Source organism: Harmonia axyridis, chromosome 1 (assembly GCF_914767665.1).
Source record: "Harmonia axyridis chromosome 1, icHarAxyr1.1, whole genome shotgun sequence".
Lineage (NCBI taxonomy): Eukaryota > Metazoa > Arthropoda > Insecta > Coleoptera > Coccinellidae > Harmonia > Harmonia axyridis.
The window spans coordinates 43,868,979-43,889,680 of record NC_059501.1 but is presented as its reverse complement, the minus strand read 5'-3'; the positions used below and the strand labels follow the sequence as shown (position 1 = coordinate 43,889,680).

The window sequence follows — 20,702 nt, the reverse complement described above, 5'->3', positions numbered from 1 at the left end:
TATTATTTACATCTTCAAGTGCAAAAAAATTGCCAAAAATTGATTTTGTTGCCAATTACGATCTTGTGAAAATCGATAAATCATCATTAACGAAATATCTCAAAGTTAACCTTAGCATACATGGCAAAAACAAGAATAAATTTTTTTGATTCTTTGATAAAAATTTAAAAGTTGATGACGTAACCTCGATATATCTACCTGAATTGTATTATTCATAATCGAGTGATGTAGTAGTAGTAATAAAACATTTTATTAGCTTCAAGCTGCAAAATTTTATAATATCAACATTACAATAATGTTCAAATAAAATAAATAAGTTATTTTTAATAAAGCATTATTCAAACATTTTCTAGTTCATGGTTTATAGGTTAATGAAATTAACCGTTAGTTCTCCTTTTATTAGCCAAATAATACAACGTTCAATTTTTTGTGAAATATATTTCAATATCAGGAAATTATCCAATAGCCGAAAACAGAACAGGCATATCTTGAGGCAACACAGATACCTTAGAAACTTATGCCCATAAAGAAATTTCGTGTGAACAACTTCGCCATTTAGTTATAAAAATGTTTTTGATTCGTTTATTTGATGAAAATATAAAAAGAAAAATAAGTACGATTTCCAAGTGTGTAATATCATACGATATTAATTAACTATCTGGTTATTGTATCAACAATTATGCCATCAACATAACCATTGTCAAACAGAAGATTTCCACGCCATTTCATAGGAATCATAATCGAAAGTAAACAAAGGAGAATGATGTTTGTCATCAAGGGTAAGTAGCGATATACCGGTTTCACCCTTATTAGGGATCATCAGTACCGCATAACTCAACCCAAGATGACGAACAAACGAAATAGCAGGCATGTTATTGGACGCGTTTGTTTGATATTTGAGATAATATTGAATTGAAATTATGAAGTTGTTAGATTCTTAATTTGCAAGTTAAGATATTCTTAAGGAAGGAATTGTCATTTTCAGAGAAATGGTCTGAGGAACAGCGGACTGTTAGTCAGGAATTTGTATTATTTTACACTTGAATGTCAATGTTCAATTGAGGATGTGTGGTCTGGTTGGAATTAAAAAAAAAACTAATATTTCTCAAACCTTTCTAGAACTGTTATTTTAACTGTAATTATAGGATTTGTGCTTCATTAAAAACCATAAAAAGTTTGTTATTTCTTTTTTTAAGGTCATACTCATGTCTGCCACCATTGATGCTGAAGAATTTGCTTACTATTTCAGAAGTCAATATAGAGGTTCAGACATACCAGCCCCCATCATACATATAAGGGAAAGGAGCACTTACAGTTTAACCACTTATTATTTGGATCATTTGCCAGAAGTACATTCGGTAAGATTAAGTAGAATATACTCAATTTCAATTTATCTGTATACTTCCAAACAACTTATCCACCAGTGAGAGGTTTTATACAATTCTTTTAAGTATACACTCCTATTTATGCAGCATCAAATAACAATTAGGCATGAAGCGCCTCTATCTCTTCCATTTCACTGAAGATTTTGAGAATTGTTCTTCATGAAAATATTTTCATTTGCACTTTGGTATTTGTTCTGCATAAATATTAAAATTTTGGATATTTTCACATGATAATTACTACGAGATATTTGTTAATTTATTTTGTATAACACACAGCATGAAATGTGCATTGTAATGAATAGAGATAGTTTTTGTGAACCCTGTGTGTCCACCCTGTTTCAATTGGAATCAACATGTGATACATTTTTGTAATCAACTCAGCTAGAGTAATCGGAAAATTAGGACAAAATGGGGGTGTTCCATTTAAAAAAATGACGGTGACGCCATTACTCAAAAGTAATTTACTCTGTATATTAGATTTTTATTTTAAATTACGGTAAATTCAAAATAAAAAATCGACGTGTTTCAGGATTATTTCTTGAAATGGTCTGTTAAGCTAAAAATGAATTTGTTCCATATTTTACGGACACAGTGTATAGTTAATATGTACAGGTTGGGCAAATAAGCGAGGTAAGCGGCTATATCTCAAGATCCACATCATGCGGTAAAAATGTTAACACTAAAGTGTACAAGAAAACACACTGGAAATTGTTTTGCACTTCATACCTCTACCGCTAGAGGGCGTAATGGCTATCGTCGAGTAGAAAAATGAATTTTACTAGAAAATGTTTCATATCAAGTTGAAGAAAAAATATAATCACTGTAATCCTTGGGAAATTCTTTATGTTTTTGAATTATCAGTTTCGATTTCACGACATCTTATAAGGGTGGGGGAAAGGGAGAAATCTGACTGATTGAAATGTCTGTAACTTCAGTTTGGCTCAACATTTTTGAGCAACTTGTATCTCGTTTGAGGGCAACATCTTGTTGATTGAGAAAAAAATATACTCATGATAAATTTGTTTTTGCTGCTTTCGATAGGGTGTGCTAAGTGAGAAGTTCATTGTTTTGTTCATTTGACTCCGAAATTTCAAATGTAATGATAGGATTTTATGAACAGAAACAGAAGTTCCATAAAATTTGCATAAAAAATCTGAAGGTCGCAAAGCGATAGTTTCAGGCGTTCTGGAGTTATGACCGAAAGAAGATATTTTTAAAATGATGCACTGAAAAACCAAAATGTGTCTTCCTTATAAGATGTCGTGAAATCGAAGCTAATAATTCAGAAACATAAAGAATTTTCCAAGGATTACAGTGATGCTATTTTTCTTCAACTTGATATGAAACATTTTCTAGTAAAATTCATTTTCTACTTGACGATAGCCATTACGCCCCCTAGCGGTGGAGGTATGAACTTCAAAACAATTTCCAGTGTGTTTTCATGTAAACTTTAGTGGTAAAATTTTTTACCGCAAGTCTCTGCGATGAGTGGATCCTGAGATATAACCGCTTACCTCGCTTATTTGCCCACCCTGTACATATTCCATGATATGAATACATAATTAAAAAACATGTTGATGAAAAATACTGGAATGCTATTCTGATGAAGTAAATTAAAAAAAATTTGATTGAATTCTTCCTGTGTATTTTGCTCTACCCCATTTACAACATTGATTTGAGAAATCTCGTCCATTTCTACACTTACATTTGTATCATCTATTGAATTCAATTCTTTCATTTCTATTACAATATTATACAATATAGCACATGTCACAATGAGCAATTTCGTTGTTTCTAGTTTTAATCGTATTCCTCAAGCAAGAACTGTAAACCTTTAGAACCAGAGGGGATCAGTTCTTGGCCCGCTGCTGTTTCTGGTCTACATATCCGATTTGACTTCGCTACTCAAGTCTGATGTGTCCTTGTTCACTGACGGTGCTAAGCTCTACAACTATGCACATACCAAATCTTTTTTGCTCCAGGAGGATTTGACTACTTTATTCTCTTGGTGCTGCGACTGGTTGAGCTCAATTTATTAAAGTGTAAGGTTCTTCACTTGGGAAAAAATAATCCAAGAATAGCTTACCATATTGATGGCATCCCCCTCACCATTACTAGGAGTCAACTAGATTTAGGTGTTGTTGTTACTGAGGACCTCTCATGGTCGGAGCATATTTTATATATTTCTTCTAGGGCCAGAAGAATGATTGGGTTGATTGAACATAACTTTCGTTTTTGTGATCCCTCTGTGTGTTCTGAACTCTACAAGACTCATATTAGACCCATTTTGGAATATTCGGGCCCGGTTTGGTGTCCGAATCTGGTTTGGCAGCGAGAATTATTGGAGTCCATACAAAGACGCGCCACTAGGATACCATATGGAAGGGTGCGACCGACATACGAGCAGCGCTTGGCTCTTTTTAATCTTCCCCCTTTTCAGGCTAGAAGGGATCGTGGTGACCTGATCGTTGCCTTTCGAGCTTTGACTTTGAGATTTGGGGTCGACATTGGTGATATGTTTGACCTTGCGAGTACCAGCCAACTTGTAAATGTAAATCACGACAATTTTTCTTCACCAATAGGATATTCCATAATTGGAACAGTGTTCCTGATGAGGTCGGCGCATCTAGTGTCAACTTCTTCAAGAAAAATTTGGACTTTTGGTGCTGAACCGGTGTGTGTTGAGGGTCGGTTTTTTTTTGTGATTTCACTAATTTCTTTCTGTATTATCTTTAGTTTCACACTCTGTAGTTTTTCTTTTAAATTTTGTATATGAGTTGAGAAAACTCTTTACTATTATATAATAATAATAAATTGGAATGGAATTATACCAAAAGAGTATGTTAGAATTGAACATGCTCTCGTCATGTTCTTGGTGTTGAGGTTTGTTTTTAAAATTTTGTTGATTCTCCTAATGAACTCAGTTGTTAAGTCTTCCTTCATTTTTTGATGGTTTATTCGTCGGTTGTGTTTCATTACTAGGTATTTATAAAGATCGTCCGATTTCATCGATTCTATCTCCTGTCCTTTGGAAAGAGCCATCGGTTCATCTTGGATTTTTCCTCGCACTACGCTAATAGTACGACACTTGTCCAGTCCGAATTTCATCCCCACGTCTTTCGAAAAATTTTCCACTAGTTTGACCATAATTTGTAAGTGGTTTTTGTTGCCTGCTATAAGTTTTAGGTCATCTATGTATAGCAAATGATTGAGTGCAATAGTATATCTATTGCCTTTGACATTGAAACCTTTTTCAGTAGCATTCAGTTGTTTAGAAAGGGGGTTCAGCGCCAAGCAGAACCATAAGGGACTCAATGAATCTCCTTGGGAAATTCCCCTTTTTATTGGAATCTGTTTAGTAGTTATGTTCGCCATAGAAAGTTCGATATTCGTTCTCCAGTTGCACATTGCATACTTCAGGAAGTTTATTGTAATTGGATGGATCTTGTATATTTCCAAAATTTTTGTCAGCCACCCATGTGGAATAGAGTCGAAGGCCTTCTTATAGTCAAAATATGTCATAAAAAGATTTCTGTATTTATGAAGGCTTGGTTGCATATGATGGAATCTATTATCAGCAGTTACTTCGACCTAGTGCATTCTTGGAACATCCTTTCTGTTGTGCTGTCATTATATTATTTTTCTACCAATGTTTGTAGATACGAGTTGCTAAACATGATGTGATGATTTTATATATTGTCGATAGGCATGTAATTGGTCTGTATTTTGATGGATCCGCTGTGTGTTGCAAATCCTTCGTTAGGAGGTAAGTGGTCCCTGTTGTTAAAAATTTGGGCATTTCCGTTGGATTACTTATAGCACCATTTATGGTTGCAACTAGTCTGCCGTGTATACACCAAAATTTCTTCAACCAAAAGTTGTGGATTGCCGGGTGATTTCCAATTGTATGTGTTTTTCAATATTTCATGGAATTCTTCTATAGAAACTGCATTATGCGGCATGTGTTATATTGTCTCACATGATTTCTCTTCACTTCTTATCCAATCAGCCTGGGAGTTGTAGGGGGTTGGTGTAGTCAGTTGATCTGTCCAAAAATTCTCAATATCATCGACGGTTGGATAACTTCCTGGTATTGTTGACATATTATTAGTTAACAATTTATAGAATTTTCTTTCGAAATTTTCAAGAATCATATTATCCTGTTTTCTTCTATAGCTCTCATTGTATCTTCTCAGTCTTTCGGAGAACACACTAAGTTTTTGTTTCAGTGTGTCTAAAATTTGTTGAGCATTTTCCTTGTTTAGATCATACGTTGTATATTGCTGGTGACGATCCATTATTATATTCACCATTTTTTGTAGTTTTATAGACGGCGAACCTGTTGGTGAGACTCCCAATATCTTGTCGGATGCTATGAACTTTGTCTTCTAGCCTTTTTTGCCAATGTGGTCTAATTTGTTGTTTTTCTCTGGCTGGTTGCCGACTTTTAGGTTTTGGCTTCACACCTAACACTGTTGCTATTGAAAATGCTGCATAGTATATGATGAGGTGTAATGATTCGAGATTATATTAGTCAGGAAGATACTTGGGTATAATCTCCTTGTTGGTCATGACCAGAAAATAAGATAGTTTCTTGGATGTCCTCAATCTTGGCAGAATCGGTCGTCTCAATGGATCTCTGCCTTCAAAATCTATAACGCATCTATTCATTGTGGCAGATAATTGCTCCAGTAGTTCTCTTTGGTCTTCTTCTGGATTTTCGACGGGTGCAGAATATATATTCCGTTGTTGCCTATCACTTATTGGTATCACATCTGCGTTGTTTTGTTCCTCAGAGTTCATCTGTGCATTGATGTTGTGTTGGTTTTCAGCACAATCGTAGTTTTCTTCAATTGTCGTTTCGTTGTTAGTGAGGTTGCTATTCTATAGCCTCAGTTATACTTCATTATTTATGGTGTTAAGCCTCTCATCGGGTACAAGTTTATTTCTCAATTTGACCCTGTATTGGTCGGCTACTCTTTGCTCAGAGACTTGGAGTCCGGGATAGTTTCTGTGGAATTCTGCAAACAGCTTTTGCCGGTAGCCTATTTTATCCTCTTCCATATTAGTCACTTCATAGTATATGCGCATGATCGTTTCATTTATCGTACTTGTCCATTTCATGCGTCTTCTTGGGTGAGTGCTGGTTGGGGATCCTGCGCAGTTCCTTCAGCGGTCGGAGAAGCTCGTGTTATTCTTCTCCTAGAATGTTGAGATTGTGGAGGCGTAGCATACTGTCATGTCCAGCGCCGGCTCCAGACTCGCCCTGACGAACCTCAGGCAGCGGCTCTATATTCCTATTCCTCAAATTCACCATCATTCATGGGTTCCTCCATGTCGTGGGGGAGACGGCCTCAATCCGCTGAGCTACGGTGGGACAATTCTTGAGCTGCTTTCCACACGGCTTCGTCCGTTACCCTGGACAGGGACCCTTCGACAGGTTTCAGCTTTCCGGGTCAGAGAGCTCCTGGAATCTGCGGTGGGCAAGAGTCGATTCAACTCTCCTGATGGGTGAATCGCTAGGGATTTCCTACCGCTACCAAAAGGACACAAGCACCATCCGAAAAGTAGCATTGAGAGGACGACACTGCCTAGGAATAAAGGAGGCAGAGGTCTGCTAGACATCATGGAACTTGCCCATGGGAAAATTGAATGCCAACGAACATACTTCAAAGACAAATCAGGCACGTCAGAGATCTATAAAGTACTGTGTTAAGCATACGAATCAACACCTTTACAACTGCACAAGGAGAAATTGTCATACAACCACCAGACAATTCAAGAAAAACTGCAAATAGGGAGAGAAAACCCCTTCACATGGACGACATTTCAACGAAGTGAACCAGGATCATGTCGACATTGAAGCGTCGAACTATTAGCTCACATCAGGTGCGATGTATCCAGAAACGGAAGGATTTCTTTTAGCCACCCAAGATCAAGTGTTCTCAACAAGAAATTACTGCAAGCATATCATAAAGGATCGAACTATTACTGACGATCGAGGCCGTTATGGGTGTCCAACGAATGAGACAATCCAACATATCACGGGAGGATGTCAAATGTTTGCAGGCAATGAATATAAAGAGAGACACGATGCAGTTGGAAAGATACTACACCAAGAATTGGCAACCATATTAAAACTAATTCATTCTAAAAAAATGGCATATTACAAGTACTGACCGAGGACCATCCTGGAAAACGAACGCTATAAGCTGTACTGGGATCGTACAGTTTTGACTGATAAAACAGTCCCTCACAACAGGCCAGATATACTCCTGATAAATATCACAAGGCGGCAATACTCATCGACGTAGCAATACCTAATAACAACAACATGCGTCAAAAAGAAAAAAAAATCAAAATATAGGGACCTTGAATTTCTGATAAAGTGGTAGTGGGGAATGATATCAACGGGAACCATTCCAATTATCATCTCAACAACAGGAATAGTACTCAAAAATCTCAAGAGAAATATCAAGCAACTAGAACTTAGTGAGTATATTTGAAATATGATGCAAAAAGCTGTTCTTTTAGGTATTGCAAGGCCGGTAAGAAAATTCCTAGGAAGCGAAGGACAGGTCCAAGGATCGCGTGTAAGGGGACCAGAAGTTCGACGAGAACCAGGGGAACACAAGGACCGAACACGACCGAGCTCTTTCCTTCTAATATTTTAAGTATCTGGGATTGAGTGAATGTTCCTCTCAGCGGGGAGTGAGAAGCCGACGGCGAGGAGATATCCTACGTGTATAGGCTAAAGTTGGGGATAATAATAATAATAATAATAATATTTTATCAATTCACGATCATGTGAGTTCTTAGTTTGACCACCAGTTCAAAATTTGATTGAAAAATAATAACCCAATTGGAAGTCATTGGCATGTTTATTCTCAACAAAAACAGTTTAATTACCCTCTATCTCTAAAAACTGGACTTCAAACCTGTGATATTTTCGGTTTTGAGTCCACGAGATAAACATTAGTGAATAATGCCTTCCAGGGTAATGCAGGATATTGAAAAACTAGATGGTTGAAGCTGGTATAGAGAGGAATGCTTGAGAGGGCAGTATACCCTTTCGAGGGGTTCTCGAATACTTCATTTCCTCTACAGTCCTGACTAATCTTAATGTGGATGTTTGGCATGTAGTCTTTTTATTGAATCAATATATCTATATGCTAGACTATTTTCAACATGACGTTGAGTTTTGAATTGTGTAACTGAGAATTCATCTAGGATTTGGATGAAGCAACTTTTTTTTATGTGTAGTATTATTTGTTTAATCATGGATCAGTTATTTAGAGACATTAATTTCAATTTTTTTTAGCCTCCTATTTTCGACGAATGCAAACCAGAACTCAGTCCCGACATTTTGGAAATATTCATGTTTTTGATGACTGCTTTGGATAAGCTGGATGAACAGAAGAAACTCGAAACTAAGGAAGAAGAATTTGGTAGTGTTCTAGTATTTCTTCCTGGAATACGAGAAATCGAAGATGTGGAAAAACTGTTGGAGGATACGCAGAACAAGGCCAATTTGGATAGAAAGTAAGTAATATTCAAACGTTGACGTGTATTGTATTGTATACAAGGTGCGTCTTTGACTTGTATCGGGTGTCCCAAATTCGTTGTCTAGTGAAGGGATCTTTGAGCTAGAAAAAATGGCTCATTTTCTGCCACGATTTTTGAGAGAATTAATATGGTGAAAACCGCAACCTCATAAATTCTGTTTTTAAGCTATAAAAGAAAATTGGAAAATGGTGTGAAATGAAAAGTTCTCATAAATTCTTCATTACCGGTGCTATCAACATGAAACAAAAACATTCCACAGGCACTTTTTTCAAGAATTCTTTGGTGTAATAATTTGTTCTTTATTGTCATTGTCATGGTCGAAGGCTGGTAAAGGATCTCGGAGGGTATTCCACATGCCGATAGGGAATATCCACTAAATTCCGAGAAATGTCCACTGTTTCATAAGCTCTGCCAGCAAGTCCGAATTCCGACGTCCTCGAAGGCTCAGAAGGGCCGCGTGACCACTGGTAATGCATGTCAATCATGTAGCGAACAGAAATAGGGCGAAAGGCGAACTTCTGGCGCCAAAAATCCGGAACCCCTCGGCTAAGGATTAGCATCCCAACAGAAAAGCTCCAGGATGGGGGTTGAGGCAATGGGTTAGCAGCCTGTTACTCGGAAAAATTATGATTTGCTCAAGGAACCTCGAATCAGTCTCGGAATTTGGATGGGAATATTTGGAGACGACGTTTAACATCGAAAAGTACTATGAGAATCGGAACGTGGAATGTAAAGAGTTTTACTAATAAAGTATTTGAAGTTGTGGGTGAAGTAACAGAATGCAGTATGGACATCTTGGTATTGTCTGAGACAAAAAAGAAAAGTAATGTAGTGAACTCTTGGATGGTTACCTTCACTGTTGGTCAGGAGTAGATAAGTCTCTACTAGTGAAGAAACATATTCAAAAGTACATTGAAGACTATGAGCCAATATCTGAGCATATAAATACTATGACCCTTCGATTATTTGGTCTGCAGACGGTAATTGTGGGAGTGTACGCACCAAATGATGACGCCACCATGCAAGTTTAGGATGAGTTTTATTCGCAGTTGTCGGACGTTCTGATGAGGATTAAACCTTGCCAGGAAATAATTATAGCAGGTGACCTGAATGCAAGAGTGGGTAGCCAGGAAAACAGCAGGGTTGTTGGTCGATACGGCGAGGAGGTTGTCAATGATTCTGGTTTGCGGCTGATAGAATTATGCGAGTTGAATTGCCTACGAATGCTCAACTCATTTTACCCTCATAAACTCATTCATCGATACACACGAGAAAGGCCTTCTTTACAGCAAAAGTCTAACATTGATTATGTGATAACACGACAACGCTCAAACTTTAAGATACATAACTGTAGAGTAAAGAGAGGAGCTAATTACGGATCAGATCATAGACTGGTAAGCGCAGTCTTTGTTTTTCCCTTCGTAGTTGGTCGACACCCGGCACAAGCTGTATCAGAGAGACAAACACAACACCTGATTGATGATGAAGACTGTTAAAAGTACAATTTGGAACTGTTAAAAGAAGAAAGTATCAGAGGAGATTGGAATTGGCCTTGAATGACATAGAAGTTGACAATGACATTGAACTGGAATACAATAATATAAAAAATATCATCAAGAGAGCAGCAACGGAAGCATTGGGAGAAGAGCGTACAGCAAGAAAATATGGTCAGCCTATATGGCTCACAGAGGAAGTGAAGGCAGTGATAGAAGAGAAGAAAAATTTGTATCAAAGATGGCTATCCAACCATCAGATGTCAACAGGCGCGAATATAAGGCTAAAAACAAGAAGTAAGAAAGATCATTAAGCATGAAAAGGAACAATTGTGGGGGTTCAAGTGCAGTGAGGTGGAGAGTTTGATGGGGGGGATCCAGAAGCACAGAAGCATGGCGTATGATTAGGCGGATCAAGACCAACCATTCAGGTTACATATCGCACAGAATACCAGTGGACAAATGGAAACAATTCTATGAGGAATTGCTGGTGGAAAACAGAGTCGAACATCAACAGGAAACCACGTATGTCCAGGGGATACATAATTGTAAATCTTGTCGAGTCAGGAAGTTGAGGAGAATTTGAAAACAATAAAAAATGGTCGATCACCTGGGCCAGGAAATATCCCTGCCGAACTCCTCAAATATGAAGGAAATGGTCTGGTATGCCGCCTCACAAGTTTTTTCAATCGTTGCTGCCAGATGAATGAATTACCAAAGGAAATCAAGGTATCTGACATAGTGCCGTTGTTCAAGAAGGGCGATAGAAACAACCCCGGGTGCTACAGAGGTCTTAGTGTCAATGGATCTATCAGTCGACTCTTTGGAAAAATCCTGCATAATAGGCTTAGAAATAATATTGGCCATAAAATTGGTGAAGATCAGAGTGGATCCTGTAACGATAATTTATTTGTACTTCAGTAAATTATGGAGAGGAAAATTGCGGTTGATCAGGAGGTGCACCTGGCATTTGTTGACCTGGAAAAGGCCTACGACTCTATCCCGAGGGCCCGTTTGTAGGAAGCTCTTGATGTTCTCAATACTGACGGCTCTCTTGTCTCTATGATTCAGGAATTGTATAAAGAAAATATATCTCGCGTCAGAATCGGAAAAGAGCTGTCGTAGCCGATACCAACAACAAAAGGTTTAAGGCAGGGATGTAGTCTTTCACCGCCGTTATTTAACGCATATGTTGAAGTGGCACTGAAACTTTGGAAGCGGAATTGTCAAGGCATGAGTATTCCAATTGGAGACGAACATCTTTTCTCGTTGAACTTCGCAGATGATCAGGTTGTGCTGGCACAGGATTCATATGATATAGAATTCATGCTGAAGGGGCTCTACAATGAATATAAAAGATGGGGTTTGCATGTAAGTTTAGAAAAAACAGCTGTAAACACCGAAGCAAGATTTGAAATTCTTATAAATGAAGTTGCTATCAAACAGGTGGGTAGTTTTAAATATCTTGGCGTTACAATGACCAAAGACGGCATAGGGAGAGAAGAAATGAGAAAGAGAATCAGGAATGGTAAAAGGATTGTAGGATATCTCAACAGCCTATGGTGGGACAAACATATTTCCCATAACACCAAAAAACGAATTGGACAAGCTTTTGTGGAGTCAACTCTTCGTTATGGCGCTGAGCACTGGGCAATGGGTGCTGATATGAAACGCAGTGTGTTAGTCGTGGAGATGGATTATCTGCGACAAAGTGCTGGTATATCGAGACTAACTCTGAATTAAGACAAATCATGAAAGCTGATGACACGCTGCTTGATAGAGTTGAGAGACAGGGATTGAGATGGTTTGGACATGTCCCAATAATGCCTGAGGATCGATGGCCGAAAAGAGTCTTTGAATGGACTCTTCCTGGCCGCAGAAAGAGGGGTAGACCAAGAAGACCCTGGAATGGGTTCATGAAGGAAACAATGGCAGCTCGGAACTTGAGAGAGGAAGATTCATTGGATAGGGAGGCCTGGAGGAGGGAAACGGGAAGACGGCATTTGGCTGTACCTTAGGCTAATATTGTATGATTTTGTATTGTGTTGTAGTTTATATCCCGCAATATATATATATATATATATATATATATATATATATATATATATATATATATATATATATCGCTTGGATTGATTACAAGAAGGCCTTTGATTCGGTGCCACATTCTTGGTTACTCAAAGTACTAAGACTGTACGGAATATCAGAAAAAATAATAAATCTTCTAGAACATCTAATGAAAGAATGGAAAACAACATTACTGATCGAGACCAAGAATGGAACAAACAAAACGAGAGAGATAGCGATCAAGTGCGGAATTTTCCAAGGCGACACTCTAAGCCCGCTCTGGTTTTGCCTGGCGTTGAACATCCTCAGCAAGATACTCAATAAATCCTGGTATGGATACGTATTAAATAAAACCAGAAAATTGAAAGTCAATCACCAGCTTTACATGGACGACCTGAAACTGTTCGCAGCAACCGAAGCCGAACTGAGAAGGCTGTTGGAAATTGTGTCCTCCTTCAGTCAAACAATAGGTATGGAAATGGGACTGGATAAGTGCGCGGTACTGAACGTAAAGAGGGGAAGGATTGTGGATGGAGATGAGATAAAGCTGTGGGACGACTCTATAATAGCATGCTTAAAACCGCATGAAGCATACAAGTACCTTGGCATACAGCAGGCCCTAGCTATTAGAACAGCCGATGTGAAAGAAACACTGAGAACAAAATACTTCACAAGACTAAAGAGTTTACTAAAGGCTAAACTCAATTCTAAGCCACTTTTCACATCAATCAATATATGGGCCTTACCCTGCTTGAGCTACTCATTCGGGGTCGTACGCTGGACATCTGCCGATCTGAAGGCATTGGACATTCAGACAAGAAAGCTACTCACCAGGTATGGAGTTCATCATCCCCACTCCTCCGCTAGTAGACTCTACATCAGTAGGCATGATGGAGGTAGAGGGCTCCAGAACATCCAGATAACTCATAATAAAATAATATCAGATATGAGAAACTACTTCAGGTCAAAAAACTCACCTTTCTATGAGACTATATGCCAGGCGGATGACTTCTCGGCACTGCAGCTGGCAAATCCTTCCGTCAACCTAGAGGAGCGATCAATGGAGCAGCTCTCGGAGGAGTGGCACAGTAAAGCTCTCCACGGCAGATACCCCGGAGGTTTAAAATCAGATAATGTCTTAAGATCGGAGTCATTAACTTACCTCAAAGCAGGATACCTGTACCCGGAAACTGAGGGCAGAATCGTGGCAATACAGGATCAGGTGGTCCCCACACGAGCGTACATGAAAAGAATAACAGGCCGCAATATACCCACAGACGTCTGCCGGAAATGTTCCAAATCCCTGGAAACAATACAGCATGTAACATCCTCATGCCCAATACTGGCTCCAAAGGACTACATGGAGCGCCACAACGCGATGGCAAAGGTTTTTCACAGGGAACTCGCGAAGAAAACAGCTCTTATACGGGATACGGGGACGCTTTATACTTACCAACCATGCAGCGTCCTGGAAAACGATGTCTACAAACTGTACTGGGACACAACTATGGTCACGGACAGGGCAATATCGCATAACCGGCCGGACATAGTTCTGTTTAATAAGACCGAAAAATTAGTTCAGATAATAGACATAACGGTACCCGCCGATGATAATATCGCCCGAGCGTACACTGAGAAACTCACCAAATATCATGACCTCGCGTTTGTGCTGAAAGAAATGTACGGTCTGAGGAAAACATCAATTCTCCCACTCATAATATCGGTAAATGGCCTGGTGGGGACACACATGATTGAAAACACGAAACGTCTACAATTAGATACTTACCTGATTAGCCAAGCACAGAAAGAGGTCATCCTGGGTACCACGCGGACAGTCAGAAGTGATTTTCAGCTATATCTCGTAAATGGTTCTATTGAAGGAAATGATTTTTGGAATATAGCTTTTCCTTGTTGTGATACATCTTCTCCGAACACAAGATTCCCTACACATCTTACAGTTTCTTCATTATGAACATAACATCACATAAAAATACCAGAAATTCGAAGAACCCATCTCTTAAAAGTAATTTGAACGTTCATTGAACAATATTTGGCTAATTTGGAAAATAAAAGTATTCTTCATATTTTCTCCTACAAAGCGCCGTTTTCGAGTAACTTGATCTTAAAAAAAAAAAATTATCTGTGAAATTCGAAAAATTGGGTACTTTGGCTAAATGCAACTCTGTTCTGTTGTGGAAAAAAAACAGAAATGAATATTTACTACGATGTCATGTCTCAGATTTTAGAATTGAAGTACTAGCCATTTTAGTTTGAAAATGAAGTTATTTGAATAAGCTCACCTCAACTCTTCTATTTGATTACAAACTTGCTTTGACACAGCTCTTATAATAAGAAGATACTGCATTAAAATCAACATTCTATTTTGAAAAGTCCAGATTTCCCATAAAGCCCATGTTTAAAAAAGTTTTCACAAAATAGTCCCATTATAATGACAACAGTCAATATCCCACTAAAGACTGCTGCTATCGAACAATACTGTATTCTTCAAGGGTCATTCAAACTCACATCGAAACATACCACTACGACTAGGTACATACTAGACAAATTTTCATGTGATTGAGATTAAATACTTTTATTCTTTTGCTATTCCATAAATTCATCCTAGAGCATATGATTGACATACTTCCAAGAGTGCCATAATTGTTTTAATATGAAAACAAATAGGTGAGTTGAAAGAAACAGGATATTCAACTGTGGATATTTATATTGAATACTTCTCATTCATTTTCAATGGCAAAATCAAGAAGATTCAAGTAGTAGAGTTGGCTATAATGTAGGTACATATTATAGAACAAATTTGATTACAAGTGGAGTCTAACATTTTCCATTGATTACAGAGCCATAAAACTTCATTTCCATATTTTCACACTGATGGCTCCAAAAATATTGAAGCAGATCATTATTTTTATTTTTATGAGATAGTTGGAACAAATCAAATGCTTCATTTCATAAAGGAATTACTTTCTATCAGAATGCACACTTATTTATTTTGTATCCACACAATTATTTTGGAAATTGTTTTTAAATTTCTCGAAAATATGTATGGAACTTCAATATTCTGTTGGGATTCTTCAAATCTTCGGTGATTTTCATTTCATGTTAACATAATATCAAATATCATAATAACAACAGTGTAATCTGTAAATGAATATTTTAGGTTAGAACATAGATTATTCGAACTGCTGTGTTTAAATTTGCAACACTCGAAGTTTTAGGTTCAAACTTAAAACCACAGACTACTAGTCTGTGTTCAAAGACCTAATATCAAATGTGATATAATAACAAATGAGATATAAGGTCTATGTCTGTGTTAGAACTTTTACAGATGAATGAGAATGTGAAGTTAAATTGTACGAAATAAAATAAACAACGATATGTTATAAATGCGATATAATAAATGAATGGATATGAATTATGAGTATCAGAGCTAAGCTAATATGGGTGGTAGCGAGCTCAATTCGTTATGATTATCGAAAATGAAATAGAAAATCAAGAGAAAAATATTTAATCTTTATCGTCATTGAAATTGGGATAACTCATTTATTGTATTATAAATACTACTTTGTTCAACAAATGGAATGTTAAAAGTGAGTTTATGATGGTTTTTCCAATCTAGTAGCTTATTTCCATGGTTCAAATTGTATATTTTATACTTGCGAAAACTTCAGTGTTCCGGTTACCAGGGGTGAATTAGCTCATTATGAAAATTTAAAATGGCTATATCTTTTTAACAGGGCCGAATCGGAAAAAATGGTAAATGTGTTTCTTTTGACCTCAAGAATCTTCGGTTAAAATATATGTACAAGTCAAAGACTCACCCTGTATATATATATATATAGTTATAACATAAATTTTATTTTTTTAAAATAAACCAAAAAATTTCTATAACAAATAAAATCAAATAAAATTACTTATTTTTTTCCTCTGAAAAATATATAATATGAAATTTAAATTTCTTATCAAATTATAAAAATCGTCAAAAAATTCAGTTTCATACGGCAAATAAACCAAGTGCCTATCTACGAGAATCTGTGAACTCCAGATAATTGAAGAACTCCGGATTAAATGGCGTTTTTTTTTCATTTTTTCAATATTTTTAAAGTGATAAATTATTGTGATTGTGCTAACAAGATTAATATTAAGTTATTATAGTTGTGTATTTTGTGTTTTTTTTTCTTTTTATCTATTATTATTTTGGAGTTTTGTTTTTTAAGGAATTCACATTCACATTTGTTACCCTGTTACTGGAAACTTTCCTGTTGGGTAAATAAAGTTATTATTTAAATGTGACCAAAAGATAAAATTCTAATGGTGTTAAATACGGAGACCTTGCTGGCCACCAAAAATTTTAATTATTTAGATTATCATAAATAGGAATAATTAATAAATTTTACCTGCAAAAAATTCCGAACTTAATGAAACTTCTACAGGGCAGCCGAAGAACCTCAACATTTCCGGACTTTTTTCAGTTTTTTGCTCATAACCTCTAAACTAAGTAGTTTTCGACCAAAACGTTCATTTTTAAAGTTGTAGATCATTAAATTCTCTATAATTGTGTATTCACAAACTTCTTCGTAAACCTAATATCAATTGAGATATAGTCGATCAAATTTATAGTCCAGTAGTCAAAGCAAAAAAAGTGGGGTTTGCTGGAAAAAATTCCGAACTTGATGAAACTTCTACAGATTGTTCGAGGGTGTTGTGGGATGACTCTGTCAAGTTATCTAACAAAAGGACCCTGTGCTAACTTGAGGAGGGGCTGAAGAACCTCAACATTTTCGGACTTTTTTCGGTTTTGTGCTCATAACTTCTAAACTAAGTAGTTTTCGACTAGAACGTTCATTTTCAAAGTTGTAGACCATTAAATTCTCTACAATTTTGTTTTCGCAGACTTTTTCGTAAACCCTGTGCTAACGAGGACCCTGTGCTAACCGAAGAGCCTCAACATTTTCGGACTTTTTTCAGTTTTGTGCTCTTAACTTCTAAACTAAGTAGTTTTCGACCAGAACTTTCATTTTCAAAGTTGTAGACCATTATATTCTCTACAATTTTGTATTCGCAGACTTTTTCGTAAACCCAATATCAATTGAAATACAGTCAAAAAAGTGAGGTTTGTTGGAAAAAATTCCGAACTTCGACAGGTTGTTTGGGGGTGCAAGTTATCCAACATAAGAACCCTGTGCTAACTTGAGGAGGGGCTGAAGAACCTCAACATTTTCGCACTTTTTTCCAGCAGACCCCACTTTTTTTGCTATCTAATGATCTATAACTTCAAAAATGAACGTTTCGGTCGAAAACTACTTAGTTCAGAGGTTATGAGAAAAAAACTGAAAAAAGTCCGGAAATGTTGAGGTTCTTCGGCTGCCCTGTAGAAGTTTCATTAAGTTCGGAATTTTTTCCAGGTAAAATTTATTTATCTACTGGACTATTGAGGAATATTATGCAAAAGGTTTGAGACCTCTATGACTCTCCTGATAAAAGTTATAAGTCTCGCAAATAAGGACTTGATTACTTGGGAAGATGCCTAACCAATGTCTTTTCAGTCCTCTTTCCCCCGCATCCCTCGCCGATAATTTCGTTGCCGTGTTGTGGCGCCCTCTCTAATAACATCCGAAATTAACTTAATGTACAGATTCTTCAACTGTAAATCTCAGACAGAAAATAACTCGATTTGGATGAGTCATAACGCCAGATGCCGATTTTTCATAATGATTTGATGTTATGAGCTCATTTTCACATATTCTGGAGAATGGAGTTGCTGTTGAAATTTCAATAACACTAGGAGATATTCTTTCTTTCACAAAAATTGTGATTATCTTGGTCGCTTGATTTTTTTGACTAGTGAATTATCATTCAAGCACATAATAAAAGCATTATTTTTGATGGCTGACAAACAATTTTCTGATTCCGGAAAAAGTACCTTCTCGGGTGGTTCCTCAATATGCGGTTGGAACTTTCAACTTCCTCGATAGCTCAGTTGGTGAGAGCGCTGGACTAGTGATTCGGAGGTTGCGGGTTCAAGTCCCGCTCGAGACGGTACTTTGTCTGTTAGCCATAAAATATTATGCTATTTTAATTAATTTCAAACATTAACCAATTTTTCTAATTATCTGAAATTTTTAATATTCAGCAGAAAATAGTTTAAAATGTTAAAAGTTAGTCTATTATTGTGGAATTATTTTCATAGTACTTTCGTGTGACCTGAATTAAAACTTGATTGTTTTATATTTTAAATGTATAAAACCAATTTGCTTAAAATGTTCAAGTAAATGCTTCTTCAACTGCTGCGATGGTAGATATATGGAAAAATGAATTCCGCCTGAAGGAGTGCGCTTTTTTATACATGAAAATTTTTATTTGATCATGGAATTGACACCATTTCCCTACAACTATTATATTTTCATATCAACCATTAATATTGTTCCTATTTAAATCCCTTAATAGTTATTTATAATACAAGTGCAGAAGGCATTGATATTCTTCCACGAGTTCAAAATTCAAAAACGAGCCACGAAGTGGCGAGTTTTTGAATGAACGAGTGGTAGAATGTGCCTTCTGTTCGCGTATTATACATTATTTTCCCTAATTCATTGCATTTTTATTGAAATTTATGAAATATTTCCATAAATATCATTTAGTGATATTTGCATTGAAAAATGTTGGTTGGCAGAACTGATATCTTTAAGGCAAATTGATAAATTGACAGATAAAGCCGTGGCGGAAAGTTTGGAGTACCAACATATAATAATCAAATATAACCATGAAAACTGTGCGTTTCTGATATATTCTCGCACGATTTTGTTCTACAAGATGTGGAAGAATGAATGGAATAACCACAGAATTAGAGAAATACAAATACTATTCAAATTATGTTTTTTTTTTGTTGAAAACTTAACTCGCCCAAAGAATTTATAATATTATTATAAATATAATATTCAGAGCTTACTGTTACGTTATGTGACAAGTTTGATTAATACAAAAGTACAAAGTAAAACGAGTGTCAGGACTAGTTATTCTTTTGGAAATTTTGTAGAAACATAACTTATTATTGTCCCCGCGTTAAAACCCTGCTGAATGATTTTTTAGTTTTAGATTTTTCAATGAAATAGTCTGATATCAATTTATATTTTTTCTGCAGTACTTTAGATCTCAAGTGGGATATAATACCTTTACATTCTTCTCTTCCTAACGATGACCAAGCCAGAGTCTTTGCACCAATGAAACCACCATTAAGGAAAATTATTCTCTCAACAAATATTGCTGAAAGTTCAATTACTGTCCCAGATGTGACTTATGGTAAGATTAATTATTCTATCTTTATCTTTGATCTTTATTATCATATCCACCGATATTAGTAATTGGCACTGTATTGGGTGTCCCAAATTCGTTGTCTAGTGAGAGGAAAAAGAGCATATTTTCGGGCTCGATATTTGAGAAAATTAATTGGGTGAGAACCGCAACCTCATAAGTTCAACTATTTTCAAGTTATTAGAGAAAATTCAAAAATGGCGTGAAATGAAAAGTTCTCATAACTTCTTGATATAACATATAACATAAGTGAGTGCGTTTCCCCAGCAGGGTATTAAATAGCTGATATACCGTTCTATGAAACCATTATACAACAGATATTTACTTTGAATATCAAGTAAGTGAGAACATCTCCTTAGGGGTTGTCCATTAATCACGTGATCTTTTTTTAGCATTTTTTAACCCCCCCTCCCCCATTGGTGATACGTAGTGAGGTTTAAGACCACCCCCCACCCCCTTCTCAACATCACGTGTATTTTTATTACCTACAACGAATCTTAAAATTTTCTGAATATTATCTTAATTTAAATACAGGTATAAACTATAATCTTTCTTCTGAAATTAAGGACCATAATAAAAATGTCTACACTAGGTTGCAAGTTTTTTTTGATTGCCATAACAATAATAATAAACGAAGAGTGTAATCATAGGAAAAACATGTATTGTACTAGTACATGAATATATTTAATGTAGTCAAGGTCACTACACGCCGCGCCGCGCCGTGCCGCTTAATATTTGTTTAAAAATCGCGCGTTTGACGAAAAAATAAATACACGTGATATCTTACTACACCGCCCCCCCCCCTCCCCCTTGTGATATTTTCGTGATTTTTATCAAACCCCTCCCCCCCTTTCAAGCCTCA

The 20,702-nt window shown here is 36.6% G+C and overlaps 1 protein-coding gene and 1 non-coding gene across 2 annotated transcripts in view; both read left to right on the top strand.

Annotated features, from left to right (window-relative positions):
• The window catches only part of LOC123671460 (probable ATP-dependent RNA helicase spindle-E), a 74,468-nt gene that overhangs the window by 13,105 nt on the left and 40,661 nt on the right, over positions 1-20,702 (top strand). The window contains exons 5-7 of the mRNA XM_045605317.1: positions 1,197-1,358; positions 8,707-8,927; positions 19,671-19,828. Of these exons, the coding sequence (XP_045461273.1) occupies positions 1,197-1,358; positions 8,707-8,927; positions 19,671-19,828 (541 nt within the window). The remainder of the gene's footprint in view (positions 1-1,196; positions 1,359-8,706; positions 8,928-19,670; positions 19,829-20,702) is intronic.
• Positions 18,495-18,568, top strand: Trnat-agu. The gene has a single exon. It is a non-coding gene; the product is annotated as a tRNA-Thr (tRNA).